General features: G+C 39.2%; 1 protein-coding gene across 1 annotated transcript in view; it reads left to right on the forward strand.

Moving 5' to 3' along the window:
- The window catches only part of SH3BGRL2 (SH3 domain binding glutamate rich protein like 2), a 93,306-nt gene that overhangs the window by 63,151 nt on the left and 11,801 nt on the right, over window positions 1–18,354 (forward strand). The window contains exon 3 of the mRNA XM_070796610.1: window positions 4,926–5,111. Within this exon, the coding sequence (XP_070652711.1) occupies window positions 4,926–5,111 (186 nt within the window). The remainder of the gene's footprint in view (window positions 1–4,925; window positions 5,112–18,354) is intronic.

Raw genomic sequence — 18,354 nt, forward strand, 5'->3', positions numbered from 1 at the left:
CCCTAGTGCCATGACTCATCTTCCTTCCTGAGGCTAATGTTGTAAGCAAACATCCCCTTGAAACTTCCTTCTCTGGGGTAAATCTCACCCTTTTGTTTATTTGGTTGATTTGCTATCATATCAATTTTCTGTGACCTTAGATCTTTTTTTTTTTTTTAATTTTGCTCTCTCTAAATTTCAACAAGAGTAAAGCAAAATAGATTTCGATTCACCTTGTCTCAAAAAAGTGAACTTTTTTAAAACTGATACTGCATTCTAAAAGATTTTTTTTAATGTGCTGTCAAATTGCAAACTCAACAATAATAATTGGAAACATTAGACATTATGTGCCAGGCAGTATTGTAAGCTAGACATAATTTAAATGTAACCCTTACAGTGATCCAATGAGGTAGGTAATACTATTGTTCCCATTTTAAAGATGGAAAAACCGAGGCATAGAGAGGTAACTTGGCTCAAACTCACCCAGTAAATAAATGAAGAAACCAGGATTTAGAGCTCTTTTTTTCCCCCCCCTTTCTCTTATACGTATAGAGAGTTAAGGAGGCCAGCGAGCAGCAAAATGCCCAGAGTCCAGCTTCACACTCTGTTAGGAAGCATGATTTATATAAAATGCCCCAGTTCTCTCTGGACGTGGACTACCATCCCCCTCCAGGTTGTCTTCTATGGGACGTTCTTTCTCTCTCAAATTAATTTCTTGTATTTAATCTTGTGGATATAGATGCATTCACATTTTTCAAAAAAGTGTACAGCCATAGAGTGCTGACTCTTGCTCCCACTGTGTCCCCCTCCTCCATGCCCCGCCCCTGGGCCACCACTTTTGTTAGTTTCTTATATAACCTTCAGCCATTTTTCTAAGAAATTAAAATACAAGTAAATATAGATATGTTCCTATTTTTTTCTATTTTTTAAAAAAAGTGCTTAGTATACAAATTTTTTTTTCACTTATAAACCTTAGGAACCTTTTCATAGCAGTGTCAACAGTACATACAGAATTTCTCCTTTTTTATTTTTTTATTGATTAAAAAAATTGTTTAGAAAGTATCCAGGTGTTTTATTTTATTTTTTGGTGGCACCATATGGCATGCAGGATCTTATTTCCCTAACCAGGGATAGAACGCATGCCCCCTGCATTGAGAGTCTTAACCGCTAGACTGCCAGGGAAGTCCCTCCTTATTTCTTTCTAAGGTGCATAGTATTAAAGTGGTCTCTTTGCACATAAACCTGGTCATGCCTCTTCTGATTTTCTCTTAAAATACAGATAGAACTGCATTTAGCTCCTGGTGCTCCCATCAGCCATTGCCAGTGTGAGTGATGACCTGTCCTTTGCTTCCTGAAAGTTGATAGGGTATAATGATGCATCTGGATTTTCTTCTTAATGACCATTTTTCCATCAGTTTTATTAAGGTATAATTGACATACAATGCTGTATAAGCTTAAGGTGTATAGCATAATGGTTTGATGTATGTATACACTGTGATTTGTTCACCACAATAAGTTTAGTTAACATCCATCACCCCGTGCCATCTGAATTTTAATATTCTACAATACAGCTTGCAGATCCTGGTTTTAAGGAAGAGGGATGTTGAGACATGGACACTCCTAGACATTGCTAATGTAAATTGAGGAATGTAATTTGAGGAATGTAAATTGAGGTGGCCGTGTTGAAAGACATTTTTAGCTTGAGTCCTTCAGGAGTCTGAAAAATGTCTTTGCCCTTTTATCTGGCTTTCATTCATAGGGCTTTGTCCTAAAATAGTATTGAGGTGGCGGTGGCTAAGTTGCTAAGTCGTGTCTGACTCTTGTGATCCCACGGACTATAGCCCACCAGGCTCCTCTCTTTGTCCATGGGATTCTCCAGGTGAGAATACTGGAGTGGGTTGCCATTTCCTTCTCCAGAGGATTTTCCCAACCCAGGAATTGAACCTGGGTCTCCTGCATTGCTGCAGATTCTTTACCGACTGAACTATGAGGGAAGCAAAATAGTATTGAGAGATACCATCAAAGATTTACATGGGCTTCCCTGGTGGTCCAGTGGTTAAGAATCCTTCCAATCCAAGGGATGCAGGTTCAAGCCCTGGTCAGGGAACTAAAATCCCACATGCTGCAGAGCAACCAGGCTTATGAGTCACAACTAGAGAGCTGCAACTAAGTCCTAACACAGCCAAAAATAAATAAATAAAATACTTTTAAAAGATTTATAAAGATGTTCACGTGATATGGTTTCTAGTGGTGAAACTTAGAAGGGTGCTGAGTATTAAACAATAGAGAAATAGTTTTAACTATACATCTACATGATGCAATTGCCAGGAAGATATTAAAATTTGTGCTTTTGAAAAAAGTTTGAAATGACAGGGGGCAGTGCTCATGATATATTTTTGAATAAAATGGGTGGGTGCAGCTATTTTTACTGAGTGTGATCCTGTGAAAGAAATGACCAGGTGGGCTGTAGGGGATATAGTCCAGCATTAAATACTGTGTGTGTGTGTGTGTGTGTGTGTGTCTATGTTTAGGGTCAGGAGGCTGGGGAGTAAAGAAGTTGTGTGTATGTCTCGATATATCCTCATTCTGAAAATGTTTGACCCTTTACCCACATTTTGGGGTAGTGGTGGATGTTATTATATGTCTGTACCTTACACGTGACAAGTGAAAGTGTTAGTCACTCAGTTGTGTCCGACTCTTTCTGTCCATGGAATTCTCCAGGCAATACTCCAGGAGTGAGTAGCCATTCCCTTCTCCAGGGGGACCTTCCCAACCCAGGGATCAAACCCAGGTCTCCTGCATTGCAGGCAGTTTCTTTACCATCTGAGCCACCAGGGAAGCCTGTACCTTATATACGGAAAACCAAGATAAGTTTCATTTTTGATCACACTCATGAGTCATTGAAATGTGCTGGGTACGTAGAGCTCCAAACAGGGACATTAAATCTAGACCCTTCTCTCTGTTTAGATTTTGGCAGTGGCTGTTGGATAGTAGAATTGTAGGTAACTTTTTGTTTGTTCTGCAAAGATCAGTGGGGGCCCACTGAACAAGGATTTTAGGACAATGACATGATTGTCTTGAGAACACCCACTAGGACTTTGATCAAAATAGGTGAACACTTTCAACCTCAGGGATGATGAACTCTACCTGGTAGGGTTGTAAGGGAAAATTAAGTAGGATGGCTGATAACGTTTTGCACATTGGAGTTACAAAATAACATATCTTCTGAAATAGTATGAGTGAGGAGAAAAAGTTAACTTTTTCAGACATGAGAAATGGCTTAATTCAAGAAATTAAGATAATGGCATTTTCAACTTGGATTTACAACCACACAGCAATTCTCTCTTTTTATAATATTGAGCTTAAAGATGTCATATTTGCCAGTGTTTTATTTCTGTCAGTACTATTATGCAATCTCCTTATTCATTCATAGACTTGAACCCAGTGATCTGGGTTTCCGTATATAAGGTATGGGCTTCCCAATGCCTCTGTTCTCCTGGCATTTAACAGACTTCCACCTCAGAGAAATATGTCACCGAAGCTTTGGGGGAGGAGTTGGATTGGGGGGTGGGGCTGGGACGGATTGTTTGGGGCTACTGGTCGGACACGACTGAAGCGACTTAGCAGCAGTAGCAGCAATGGTATGTGAAGGTTGGTTCTTCAGAATTTTATTTTCTGTGTCGGGAGGTCTTTCTAGCTGCTTCATTTCTCAAAATGATTCTTTCCTTTGGCCATTATAACATTAACGTCACCTCTTAAGTTTTTTTGTTTGATTTTTTTTTTAATGGCTGCATGTCGTCTTTGCAGGATCTTCCCTGGTGGCTCAGACGGTAAAACGTCTGCCTACAATGCAGGAGACCCGGGTTTGATCCCTGGTTCGGGAAGATCTCCTGGAGAAGGAAATGGCAACCCACTCCAGTACTCTTGCTTGGGAAATTTCATGGACGGAGGAGCCTGGTAGGCTACAGTCCACAGGGTCACAAAGAGTCAGACACAGCTGAGCGACCTCAATGTCATGTTCAATGTCTGTGTCATTAGTTACCCAACCAGAGATCAAACCTGCATTGTCAGCAGTGAGAACATGGAATCCTAACCACTGGACCACTTGAGAATTCCCTTGTTTGGCTTTTATGCATATTTCCCAGAATCATTTAGAAAAAGTACACCTGTTTACTCATATGTTTTATGTGCTGTGTTGAAGATACTGAATATTGTCACCCCATCTTGGTTTGTTAATACATACCTTAAAAGACAAAGATTTGTAACGGTTGGAAAACCTGCTCAGGTGTTTGCAGCTCTTCAAGAGCACACCTGACCCCTAGTGACTGGAAGGAAATATAAAGATCAGAGAAACAAGAAGGGTTAAGAAAGGGAGTTCAAAGTAAGGTGGTGCTTGTTGTTCACTCTCACCTTAGAAGTGGAGAACATTTTCCTCTTGTGAGTTGATGAAAGGACGCTTTCATGACAGTGGCTGCAGCTGTGGAATATCTGAAAGAGGCTGCTGAGGGGAATAAAAATATGGCCACTCCTAAGAATCAATGAAGTGTCAACATTTCAGATGGGCTATATGTGGTTTTCAAATGGTTGGGGGCACAGGAGGTCTTTGTGACTGTACCTGTCAACTTTGAAGGGTGGGAGGGGGAGTGGTTATGGCTCCCAGAAAGCTAAGTGAATCTCCCACCTCAGACCTAGTCTGTCCCTCCCAGACCATCTGAGATGTGCCCTAGAATTCTGTGCACAAATCACTGTGTCAGGGCTTGCTTAGCCATCCGCTTGATAACCAGGGAGTGGGTGGTGTGTGGGGTCTGCAAAAATCACCTGTTTTGGGGGGGAGGGGTGGCTCAGTGGCCCTTGACAATGAGCAATCAGATCTAGTTCACATGGGAAACTTGTACATACGGTTTCAGAGGAGCATTTCTCCTTTTGTATTTGTCTTCTCTCTGCAGATAAAGAAGAAACAGCAGGATGTGGTTAGATTTCTGGAAGCCAACAAGATAGAGTTTGAGGAGGTGGACATCACAATGTCAGAAGAGCAGAGGCAATGGATGTATAAGAACATCCCCCCGGAGAAGAAGCCTGCTCAGGGAAACCCTCTGCCACCTCAGATATTTAATGATGACCAGTACTGTGGAGTAAGTAGCTAGATTGTTACCACATCATTTCTTTGCCTGGGGTGCAGTTGGGGTTTTTCAGTGCCGACTGTAACCTCCTCACCTAGTACCTAATCAGGTCCACAGATCTAACAGAGAGTGAAGTTATGTGGGCGTGTGTGTCCAAGGTCACAGACTATGTCTTCCTGTTTGCTTTGAGACAAGAGGATGGGAAGAGAAGCTGTGCATATGCATGTTTATTGTGTTCTACATTTTAAAGCATACTTTTTGATTCATACGTTTTGGGGGACAGAATGGAAAGGGTATGTTCTTAAATATTTATTTCTCTAAAACTGCTAATACCTGATTATAAGTCAGCGTTTTGCTTTTTGATGGTCATGAACCAGATGGATCATTGGTGGTGGTGGTTTAATCACTAAGTCATGTCCGACTCTTGCACCCCAAGAGCCTGCCAGGCTCTTCTGGGTCATTATGAACAGCTAAAATATATCAGATGCCTTCTCGCTATTTGTGGCATTGAGAAAACGAAGGCATTTTTGACTAATTATCTATTTTCCTTCTTATTGCTTAGGTTAAAAAAAAAATTGAGAAATTTCTCTAATGAGTAGTTAGGATTTGCTTTCTGCCAGTGCTCTAAGTATATGAGTGTTTACTTTGAGACCTGCATTGCAGTTCTCTAAGGATGGCCTGGAAAGAGGGAGGGGCTACAGTGTGGAGGTACTTAAGGTGAAATAAAGAACTGGGTTGCCGCTAGAATGGAGAACGGGGTAACAGTGCTTTAGGTGGCTCAAAAGGAAACAGGTCTCCGTGAACATGAGAGAGAATGAGATGTTGAGACATAAAGCCGTAAAGATTGTGCCCAGCACCTTTGCACGTCATGAAGAGAAAATTGAACCTGGTCTAGACCCTGATTTGAGTTCCAGTACTGCTTTGCGTTGGCTTGACCCCTTTGGAAAGTCACTTATCTCTTTGTACCTCAATTTTCTCATCTTTACACAAAGGATGATAGTATCTATCTTACTTCCCAGGATATTTGTGACTGTCTCTAAAGTGCTCCTGAAATTCTATACCCAGCCAAATTACCACTTAATTACAAGACCAGAATAAAGGCATTTTCACAGCTGCAGAATCTGAGGAAGAGAATCCAACAAAACCGCTGGATTTTTACGTTTTCTTGCACTGTTTAACTAATAGCTTTCTTTTCTTTTTTAATATTTACTTACTCATTTGGCTGCCCTGGGTCTTAGCTGCCGCATGTGGGATCTTCCATCTTCGTTGTTGTGTGTGGCATGTGGAAACTCTCTTAGCTGTGGCATGTATGTGGGTTCTAGTTCCCTGACCGAGGATCAAACCTGGGCCCCCTGCATCAGAGTATGAGTCTTAGCCACTGCACTACCAGGGAAGTCCCTAGCAGCTTTATTTTGAATTGTACAGTTTACACAAATTTTCAACTATTATCTCATTTTGGCCTGCAGGCATGAAAGTATTGATACATTTTCTAGACTCTGTGATCATGAGTGGGATACACCCTTGGTTACCATATATTTTCCCTGATAAAATATGTGATCATGACTCAAAAAAATCCACAAAAACAGTAACCTTTATTCTTATATAATAATGCAGCTTATTTCTTGTTGATGCTGCCTCTTCAGACACAGAAGTGTGACCATCCTCTGCTCTTGTCTATTTCTCTACCCATTTGCTGCTTATGTGGTTCAGGACCATCGGCATCTCCTAGTTTTATTTTAAAAGTGGGAGTTGTTTTTAATCCTTATTGTTTTATAGCCCTATTAAGAGGCAGGTAGAGACATCTTTGCTTTGTCACCATAACAGCCAAAGTCTTCAGGGCCCTTTTGAGTAGAGGAATGTATTTAAAGAATAAAAAGGAATGTGATGTGGAATAAAGTTAATTCCTTTTTTTAAATTTTCACTTCTTTATGACTTTCTAAATCTCTGTATATCTTTGCCCTATGGAGTCTATGGAATTTTTTTCAGGTAGACTGGCAGCTGGCTAGAGGCTTCCATATTTATCAACTGTGCCAGATAAATGGCATCTTCTCTGCTAGAGCAGAGTCAATCCCACAGTGGTGGTGACGGCAGTGTTGTATATGCATTCTGTTGTTATAGTCTGTTCTGGCAGCAGTTTTGAAGACAGTGTCTGCTTTTATCAAGGTCCAATAAATTCGACTTTGAGAAAAACAGAAGAATTAGAGGGCAGTGAACCATGGCTTCATTCAAACCACCTGCTCCTGTGCACCTTTCTTTGCCCAGTGACAGTTTATGAGTGGGCTTATCTGGTTGGATAACCTGTGGAAACCTGCCGTATTGCAAATGACAGGATCCAGTAAGCACAAAGATTCTCCTGTTTCCTAAATTGGCTGGAAATTTTACTACTTTGTTTTAAACTGGATGAGCTAGGCATGTGAGACACAGTCCATTCTGAAGGAGATCAGCCCTGGGATTTCTTTGGAAGGAATGATGCTAAAGCTGAAACTCCAGTACTTTGGCCACCTCATGCGAAGACTTGGCTTCCCAGACATGGAAATTCCTCTTGTTTTCTAAACTGGATCTCCAGCCCTAATATGGATTCTGTGAGTTCCCCCCATACCTTTATATATTTCTTTCAAGTTTCCAGTGTCTATTTCAGTTTGTGGGCAAGAACACTTATTAATGCGGACTGGTGGTTCTTTCTGTCTGCCTTAAATGTCCTACCATGAGCAAGATTCTTCTCTGGAAATGAAGACCTAAAGGTCAGCATCCCAACATGTGGGCTTTCCTCATTTTAGAAAGCTCGGATCCTCACGTTCAAGGAAGGTTTAAACTCTGTTCTCTGTCTGTGGAACTGGCATGTGTGGAATGCACCAGAAATGAAAATGCGCACATCTGCACAAAATGAAAACATTTCCTCCCATTTCTTTTCTCCCTCCCTATTTAGAAGGAAGAAAAAAAAAAGATTTGGATTTCTTTATATATTTTTTTTCTTAAAAATATTTATCATTAAATTTACTTTTTTTGTTGTTGCTGTTGCGCCACTCAGCATGTGGGATTTTAGTTCCCCTACCAGGGACTGAACCTTTGCCTCCTGCAGTGGATGCACAGTCTTCCCCTCTGGACCATCAGGAAGGCCCCCAAATTTACTGTCTTAACCGCTTTTAAGTGTACAGTTGAGTAATGTTACGTATATTCACAATGCTGTAAAACAGGTTCCCCAGGATTTTTCATCTGGCAGAACTGAGATTCTTATACTCGTTAAATACACCTGTTTGTCCTCTCCCCCAGCCCCTGATAACCATCATTCTACTTTCTATATCTATTGAATTCAACTAGTTTAGAGACCTCCTAGGAGTGAAATCATACAGTCTTTGTCCTTTGTGCTATGTCAGAGGACATAGCACAATGTCCTTAAGGTTAAAGAACATACATAATGTCATCCATCATGTATGTCTTCATCCATTAAGACTGCTGTAACAAAATACAACAGACTGGGTAGCTTACAAACAATAGAAATTTATTTCTCAGAGTTTTGGAGGTTGGAAGATCAGGGTTACACTAGGGCTGGGTTCAACCCACTCCAGTGTTCTTGCCTGGAGAATGCCAGGGACGGGGGAGCCTGGTGGGCTGCCGTCTCTGGGGTCGCACAGTCAGACACGACTGAAGTGACTTAGTAGCAGCAGGGCTGGGTTCTGGTGAAGGCCCTCTTCTGGGTTGCAGATTGCCAACTTACTGTAGTATCCTCTTGTAGTGAAGGGGTTAATGGAGCTGTTATCTCATCCAAGAGGGCTCTGCAGACCTAGTTGCCTCCTTTGGGCATTGGCATTGAAATGTATGAATTTTGAGGGGCTTCTATTGTCTGTGTGTGTCACATTTTGTTTTTCTACTCATCCATGATGAACATTGGGTTGCTTCTACCTCTACCTCTTGGCTATTGTGAATAGTGCTGCTATGAACATGGGTTTGCAATATCTCTTCAAGGTACTGTTTTCAGTTCTTTGGGATACATACATAAAAGTGGAATTACTGCATATCATATACCAATTCTGTTTTTAATTTTTTGAGGAACTGCCAAACTGTTTTTCACAGTGGTTGAACTGTTTTATAATCCCATCAATAGTGCACAAAAGTTCTAACTTCTCCGTATCCCCACCAACACTTGCTATTTTCTGTTCTTTGGGGGGTTTTTTGTTGTTGTTGTTGTTTTTGAGAGTACCTATCCTAATGAGATCCAACCAGTCCATTCTGAAGATCAGCCCTGGGATTTCTTTGGAAGGAATGACGCTAAAGCTGAAACTCCAGTACTTTGGCCACCTCATGTGAAGAGTTGACTCATTGGAAAAGACTCTGATGCTGGGAGGGATTGGGGGCAGGAGGAGAAGGGGATGACAGAGGATGAGATGGCTGGATGGCATTGCCGACTCGATGGACGTGAGTCTCAGTGAACTCCGGGAGATGCTGATGGACAGGGAGGCCTGGCGTGCTGCGATTCATGGGGTCGCAAAGAGTTGGACACGACTGAGCGACTGATCTGATCTGATCCTAATGGGTATAAGGGTATTGTGGTTTTGATTTGCATTTCTTTGGTGATTAGTGATATTGAACATCTCCTATACTTTGTTTTCTGTTAGTATATTGTCTTTGGAGAAATGTCTGTCCAAGTCCTTTGCCCAGTTTTTAATTGGGTTATTTGATTTTTTGTCACTGTGTAAAAATTCTTTGTATATTCTGAATATTAACCTCCTATCAGATATGTAATCTGCAAATATTTTCTCCCATTCTTAGGTTGCCTTTCACTTTTCTTGATTGTGTCTTTTGATGAACAAACTTTGTAAGTTTGATATTGACTCCTTTGGCTGTTTTTGTTTTTGTTGCCTGGGCTTTTGGAGTCACACTCAGGAAATCATGACTTGCCAAATGCAGTGTTATGAAGCTTTTTCCCTATGTTGTCTTCTAGAAATTTTGTAGTTTGGGGGTCTTAGGTTTAGGTCTGTAATTCATTTTTTTTATGCTGATTTTTTTATATGGTATAAGTGTCCAGCTTCATTCTTTTGCATGTCATTATCTAGTTTTCCTATTACCATTTGTTGATGACACTGTGCTTTTCCCATGGAGTGATCTTGACGCTTTTGTTCAAGATCATTCGACTGTATGTGTGAGGGCTTCTTTATTTATTTATATTTTGGATTCTATTCTGTTTCACTGGTCTATATGCCTGTCTTTATGCAAATACCACACTATTTTGATTACTGTAACTTTGTAATATGTCTTGAAATTGGGAAGTGTGGTTTCTTTAACTTTGTCTTTCTTCAAACTTGTTTTGGCTTGAGATTCTATATGAATTTTAGAATTTTTCCTTATTTCTGCAAAAAAAATGCCATTAGAATTTTAAATGTTGGATCTTTAGATTGCTTTGGGCGGCATTGACATCTTGACAATATTAAGTCTTTCAATCTATGCACATGGGATTCTTTACATTTTACATGTCTCTGTTCATTTCTTTAAGCATTGTTTTGTGGTTTTTAGTGTTCAAGTCTCTTACCTCTTGGTTAGGTTATTTCCTAAGTAGATTTTTTTTCTAGTGCTATTATAAATAGAATTATTTTCTTAACATCCTTTTCCAATTGTTGATTATTAGTGTGTAGAGACACAAGTGAATTTTATATGTTGTTTTCTTTTTGTCCTGCAACTTTGCTAAATAAGTTTATTAATTCTTTCATTTTATTAAAAAGTTTGGAATTTGAAATGGGAATGCAGCCAAATTTTATTTAACCAGTTTGTGGATTTGCCATCTAGAGGAGAAAGACACAATTACCATTCATGTAACTGAGATGAGCAGGTATGTGTTTGGTTAAGGATGCCAATACTTAGAATTGGGTTATGGGTGAAGTGGGGAAGAGAGATGAAGTGACGGAATCTGTGGCTAGAACTACTCGTGTAACATCCTGTCTAATGAAGAGAGGGCAGTTCAGCTAAGAGACAAATGGCAGACTTTTATAGAAAAACAACCTTTTAATTAGTTTCCATGAGGCAACCTATAAAATTATCTATTATTTTAAAACTATTGAATTACTTTTTTTGCACTTTTAGATCTTACTTGCAAAATATTAAATTTGTACCTAAGCATTGGGTGTAGTGCTCACCAAATAAGATTACATTAATGCTGTTGACTAGTTTTGTTTAAGTAATGATTTGAGGGACAGCTATGACTGCCTTTCCCCATATTACCTTGCTTACTTGGAGTCTGAACGTAGATGACAGATAGGGTAGACTTCAGGAGGCACAGAAATGCTAAATGACCAGCAGTGGTTCTTTGTGGAGTCTCCTCCCCTTTTCTTTGTTAGGTATGAAAGGAAACGAGATATGTCAGCATTTTCTAACTATGGGTAGAGGCTCAGAGGCACACTAGAATACCTAAATGTATGCAGTTGTAGTATTCCCAAGTGCAGTGTTTTATGTAACTTTTGAAAAGATTGTCTCTGGGTGATATATTTTAAGTGTGTTTTAGAATCTTTTCTGAAACTGAAGAACCAACTCCTTTAATTATTAGTTTTACAAATCCCTACCTCATACATGTAATTTTATTTTAAAAAAGATTACACACACATATGTACATATATATAGTCATCCCTGACCAACCTAGACAGCATATTAAAAAGCAGAGGCATTACTTTGCCAACAAAGCTAGACAGCATATTAAAAAGCAGAGAATTGACTTTATCAACAAAGGTCCGTCTAGTCAAACCTGTGGTTTTTCGAGTAGTCACATATGGATGTGAGAGTTGGACTATAAAGAAAACTGAGTGCAGAAGAATTGATGCTTTTGAACTGTGGTGTTGGAGAAGACTCTTGAGAGTCCCTTGGACTGCAAGGAGATCCAACCAGTCCATCCTAAAGGAAATCAGTCCTGAGTGTTCATTGGAAGGACTGATGTTGAAGCTGAAACTGCAATACTTTGGCCACCTGATGCGAAGAACTGACTCATTTGAAAAGACCCTGATGCTGGGAAAGATTGAAGGCAGGAGGAGAAGGGGATGACAGAGGATGAGATGGTTGGGTGGCATCACTGACTCAATGGACATGAGTTTGGGTAAACTCTAGGAATTGGTGATGAACAGGGAGGCCTGGTGTGCTGCAGTCCAAGGGGTCGCAGAGTTAGACACGACTGAGCGACTGAACTGAACTGAACTGGCATCTGCAGGGGAGTGGTTCCAGGACCGTGAATGAGCATTCTGTATCTACCATTTTGTGCCCTGCTTTGTTTCTCCAACAAAAATAGCTTCCATGTCATTGCAAACTTAATTTTTTAGATGTTGCATATTATTTCCTTGGATGGATTATTAGAGGGCTTCGCTGGTGGCTCAGACGATAAAGAATCTGCCTATAATGCAAGAGACCCAGGTTCGATCCCTGGGTTGGGAAGATTATTAAAAGGGTTATTAGAACTTAGTTAATCATCACCTGTCCTCCCACCTGCCATGGGCCATTGGGTTTGTTTTTGGCCATTTGAAACAATAGTTTGTAACTGGCAAACCATTCTAATCTCCTAGCTCATGGGCCCCTTCATGACCCACTCACATTTCCCTGTGCTTCCTAGAGTTCAGTCGCGGTCTCATTGGAGAAACATAGAATTAGCTCTTCAAGTCTCCTTCAGGAAAATTAACCATATTGTCTGGCAGAATGGTGTACAACATAGTGATGGAGAGCAGCTTGGCCCCTGTTGAAGTCCAGTTGTCTGCAGTAATTATGAGTTAATAGGATTTTTGTTAGAGTCGGTAAGAAAAATAAAAAGGAAAGTTAAAGTCCAGTTTTCATCATCCACAAGAGATGTGGTCTGTCTCTATAATAAAGTATGAATGCTGTTTATATAGGTTCAGGGCTACAACATCCATGGATGTTATTTATCTAGGTCTTAGGCAAAGCCCTGAAAGTCACCCCACACCCACTTCCTCATCTGCCTACTCCCTTGATGAACAAGTCCTGTGATTTTTACCTCCTACAAAATTCTGTCCTGTTTCTCTTTCAAAGCTCAGTTCAGATGGGCCTTGTTGTTGACCCTCTCTAATTCACTAGGACGCTGGTTATTCCCCATCCCCCACATCGTGCCCAAAACCTGTCTCATTACTCTCAACGTGACCTTTAGCTCTTAGGATTGTTTTTCATGACTTTGCCTTCAACCAGTCTCTGAGTTGCTTGTGCTCACCCTCAGCAGACTCCGTGGCATATTTATCTTAGTACCTGGTACCTACGAGAACACTAGGAACATAGAACATATTAACAAAATTGCTTCTAGGAATGGGTGAATAGCTCCACAGATGTTTTCACTCAAGCAGCTAGCTAACCCATTCTGTTGGATCTTGCCCTGTCCAGGTCTTGAGCATTTTGCATTCCTGTTTATTAATAAAGCTCAAAGCCAAATATCTCAAAAGCAAGCATATTGAACTATCTTCTAAATTTTACAATGAAATCTATTGGGGAAATCACCTCTGTTAGAAGCTCACCTGCACTGCAGGTAGAATTTTCTTAGGAACCTTTTGATCTGAATTTGAAAATCTGTATTCCAAGGTTTTCTGTCTAAAAGATCAGAGATCTAATCAAGGGGAATCTTCTTCTTCAAATGTTCTACTGTAAATGATCTAATGCAACATCCTCACAGATACTAGAGGGTGGTGGGAAAGGGTGATATCTGTCCCTCTTTATTACTGGATGCCCAGAAGCATAGCATTTTAATTAGATATTCTTTGCAGTTTTCTCTCTTCTGTATAACCCTGTTTTTTATTCTCCTCTCTATAAATGTTTAATCTCCCATTTTCACCTCGCTGAGATGTTTGTCTCAATATTCTGCAGTGACACATCCCTGGGACGTGTCTTTCATGAAAACGATGGCTTGTGCTCTGAATGTTGAACATCTCCATCCACTCAGGGCACCCCAGTTGTATGCTTAGCAGTATATCTTAATAGATATCCAAACTGGCGATTTTCCTTTTGTTAAATTTTTTTCCTCTTTTCTGAGCCTACGCAGTTAAGGAAAAGAAAACAAAACTGAAAAGCGCTAAGACCGTGTTAATATCAGTGTTAAGATAATAAAGTCCGTCGACAGGAGGGTCCATAGTGAAAGGTCAGTCTCCCCCAGATTCCCAACATACAGCCTCTTTTATGAGATATGCTGCTTTGTGATTTGAAGTTATCACCTCTCTGAAAACATAGAGGTATAGAGAAACACGAAGATATGTTTCTCTCATCTGTTTCTCTCTATGTTCTAGGTACCAGAGATACTAGTATCTCTATTCCTTGATTTTAAATTGGACAGTATTTGCTTTTTTCTTTAGAGGATGAGAAATTGGAATTCATGTAGCTTCTCTCATTTCTCCCCCATTTTGATTTACAAACGCATGCACACACATCCTGTGGGTTCACACATATGGCATTGCTAAAGTTTAGAACAGTGACTTGTCTTCTGTACCTGTAATAACTATTCTATACTATGTAAATATGTCACATTTATATTGTTTTAGACATATTATTTTCTACAGAACTGTTTAGTTGTGTGAGCAGTTGTAACGGAGGATATAATCCTATTTTATTAAATTCCTGTGGCTTAAAGGAGAATGACTTTATTAATGAGAGAGTCTCGTAACTGACTTTAGCCTTTGCACTTACTCCTCTGGGTATTTATTAAACTTTTATTGCTGGTTGCCTTTGCTATGTTTAGCACAAAGTTTTTTCCCACCCAGTTTCAATGGGCGCTTGGGTAGATGTGTTTGCTTGCTCTGCCGTCTTGTATCAGAGCAGTCAGAAATGTTAAACATAAGTTAGGAATCTTAAATCTTCAGCTTTGGGCTTAATTCGTATATTTGGTATTTGGCCTAAAAGTTGTTGAATAAAGCTATCTTAGACAATCGCATCTTGCCTGTCCTACTGGGATTGGAGCCATCAACTATTTTTTCCTTCTATATCAAGATTTCACAAAATGGACTATAGCATTAATGGTTCTTAACCACTGAATGAAGACATTCTGCTCAGAGGCTACTCTCAGACTTGAAAGAAATTTCAGGAAGGAGTCTGTGTGCATTTGCAGCAGCAGTAACTCTTATAGTCTTAGCAAGCATGTTTTAGAAGAGTTTCTCCTTTGGGGTAAACCACATTCTCTTTGGCTCATTTGGAGGTGGTTGCTGCCCTGTTTCCTTACGGGCCACGTGTTGTTTGTGCTCCCTGTGGTCTTCTGTTTGGAAAGGCCCTCGGCGTGTGGAAATAATATGGGTTTGTCACATAATTGTCATCAACTTAGCGTGGGAAGCGATACTGCTTTTCAGAGTGGCTGCTGTGGGTTTTCCTGGCCATTCTCTTAGGGAACGCTTAAAGGGCAAAGAACTTTAAAGCCTTTGTCTCAAATGCTTGTCCAGTCCATAATAGTCTAACCATGGTGAACGGGTAATGTTCTTAAGTAAGCTCTGTGGATGAATGAAACTATTGTGAGCTCTACCTGTTGTAGATTTTATCATGAGCTTATAAATGTCTCTAACATTGGTTTTCACTTGAAAAGCAAACCCAAGTATAGGTAATGGAAGCTTTTCCCCCCCCTTTTTCTTAACAGCTGTTTAAGCTCTATTCTTCTTAAAATTGCAGCATTTAGATAAATATCCCATTTGTAACAGTGCTCAGTTATGCTGATATCCTTATAGCCCAGAATTTTTTTCTTTTCCTGAGTAAGTTGGCACTAGAAGCAGAGTGAATTTTTCAGCCTTTGTTTTAAATGTACCAGCTTCTGAAACTGAATGTTTTTTTTTTTTCTTGTATATGCTTTATGTACGTGTACTTTTCTCCAAAGGTGATATTAACTGATTATTATATTCTGTAGTCACAGGAATTGTCTTACAATGTGCAGTTTGCAGATGTGTATTTACAAACACTTTATAGAGAGTGTTTTTGAGTATAAGAAATTCAGCAAGCCCATTTAGAAACTTTATAGTGAGTTTTAAAAATGCAGTGCTTTTAACTTCTGCAGTATATGCCCTAGTGTGTTTTCTTTTAAATAGAAATGAATTTTGTTAAGAAAGCCAATCTTTCTCTTTTACTGGGGAATGCCTAAGGCCATAATATAAGAACTTCTATCTTAATAGGAGGTGATTTTAAAATTTCTAATACTGTTTGACTCAAATTAGATCATACTGTTTAGTTTATTATCTCTAAAAGAAGGTATTAAGAAGGTCTAGATTTTAAACTATCAATCACTTACTCTTTGTCTCAACATGACAAAGAAAATAACTTCTTACAATTTGAGATTCATCAGAGCACTCAAAAGCTTTTATATGTCAGAAGGTACATTTTTTACATGATGATTTAAAATCTATAAGTAACTTAGAGTAGAAATAGAACTTACTCAAATTACATTACTAGCATGAGATTACCTAAAACATGATCTGTTGGTCATTTATTAACAGACATAGCTCATCACCTTCTTTGCCTGGTGTGTGTCAGGTACTGTTCTCACACTGACTTTTAAAAATAGTTTCCTTTGAATTATTTTGCTTTTAAAGTTAATTGCCAAATTTTGTATTCATCACTCCAGAAGGAATTAATTACCTTAGGTGACAATTTCTAAACTGTTGGCAGCATTCGATTTAATATTCAGGTCAGAAGCCCTCTGGCCAGAGTGTAATATGTTAAAGGTTCATAAACTAAAAATAATGGTTATAACTTTTATAACAGAAATACAGTTTAAGAGAATTTTTTATATAAATAAGCAATGTTGCCGTTCTGAGATTTCTAAATGTCTGACATTTCTAAATAACTTTGGTTGATGACTATTCTTTGTTGATGACTGATCTAATTTTTAAGAGTAAAATAGTATTAGAAATTTTATTTTTTATTTTTATTTTTTAAAATTTTATTTTATTTTTAAACTTACATAATTGTATTAGTTTTGCCAAATATCAAAATGAAATCACCTCCTATTAAGAATAGTTTTGGTTCAGTGTGGTTAAATGGATCATTTATAATGTTACATATTTTTCTCTATGTGTACATAGTCTGTCTTGTTTTATATGTATGAAACTTGCTTGTGAGAGTTGACTTTATTTCTAGTTTTGTGATGTGGAGAACTGTTATCATTTTAAGATTAAGGTTTTGAATATAGACGCTGAAACCTGCATTAAACATATTAAGTCTTGTTGTAACTTGCCTTTTAATCTTTTGCATGCACTATATTTTCATGTTAGCACTTTGGTCTTTAAAGAAAATTCACACTACATCTGTAGAGATAGAGTGAGGTACTGTTTCTCATTTTTCATTTTTTATATTATTAGTTTTTTTTCCATTCCTCTGTTTTCACACTGACATCAGAGATTATTCATTAGGTAGAAACAGATAAAAAGGTCTTTCTGAATTCAAGAGCAGGGATAACATTTTGATAACAAAGTCACTAGTCCTCAATTTTTTTTTTTCTCTCACTTTTGGCCCTTCCCTTACCTGTTCTATTAAATCTGTTTCCTGTTCAGAGAGGGGTAAACTCTTCAAACAAGTATCTCTAGGAACTGGAATACATGGACTAGACTTTACATCTGGACAACAGCCCTTTTAAGAGCAGCTTCACTGAATGCACCATCATTTTATCGAGTTCTGGAGCTTCAAGGGGCTTTGGTCGTGTCTGATACAGAAGTAAGAAGCCGTCTGAGGAGGCTAAATGAGTTGGTCGTGGTCGTGACTTAGATAGTAGGTTGTTTGATTGTATGTACCACTCAATTTCCCAGAAACGAAGGTGTGACAGACATTGGTTTGGTTCAGTTAGAACCAGAGCCGTTGTAATGAAGACAGGAATGGACAGACTGGAGATATATTTTGGAGGAAGAGTTGATCATGCTCAATTGTGGAACTGATGTAGAAGGTTAGGGAGAGTTAAGAATTAAAACAGCTGTCACACAACTCTCATACAACCCCCTCTTCTCCCCAAGGAGCAATAAGTCTTGAAGGAGAGGACTTAAGTGGAGGGTGATATGATCAAATTTGCATTTGCTTGTTTGTTTGGGGTTTTGCCCTTTTAATCAGGGGTATAGTTGCTTTACAATAGTGTGTTGGTTTCTGTTGTACGATGAAGTGAATCAGCTCTATGTCTACATATATGCCCTCCCTCATGAACCTCCCTCCCACCCCCCACCCCGTCACAACCTGCTAGGTTACCACAGAGCCCTGAGCTGAGCTCCGATTTACAGCTTTAAAGGATAAGTACATCCTCACTTGAGAATGACTGGGGGGATGGGTTAGACTGGAAGGTGGT

Source organism: Bos indicus, chromosome 9 (assembly GCF_029378745.1).
Source record: "Bos indicus isolate NIAB-ARS_2022 breed Sahiwal x Tharparkar chromosome 9, NIAB-ARS_B.indTharparkar_mat_pri_1.0, whole genome shotgun sequence".
NCBI lineage: Eukaryota > Metazoa > Chordata > Mammalia > Artiodactyla > Bovidae > Bos > Bos indicus.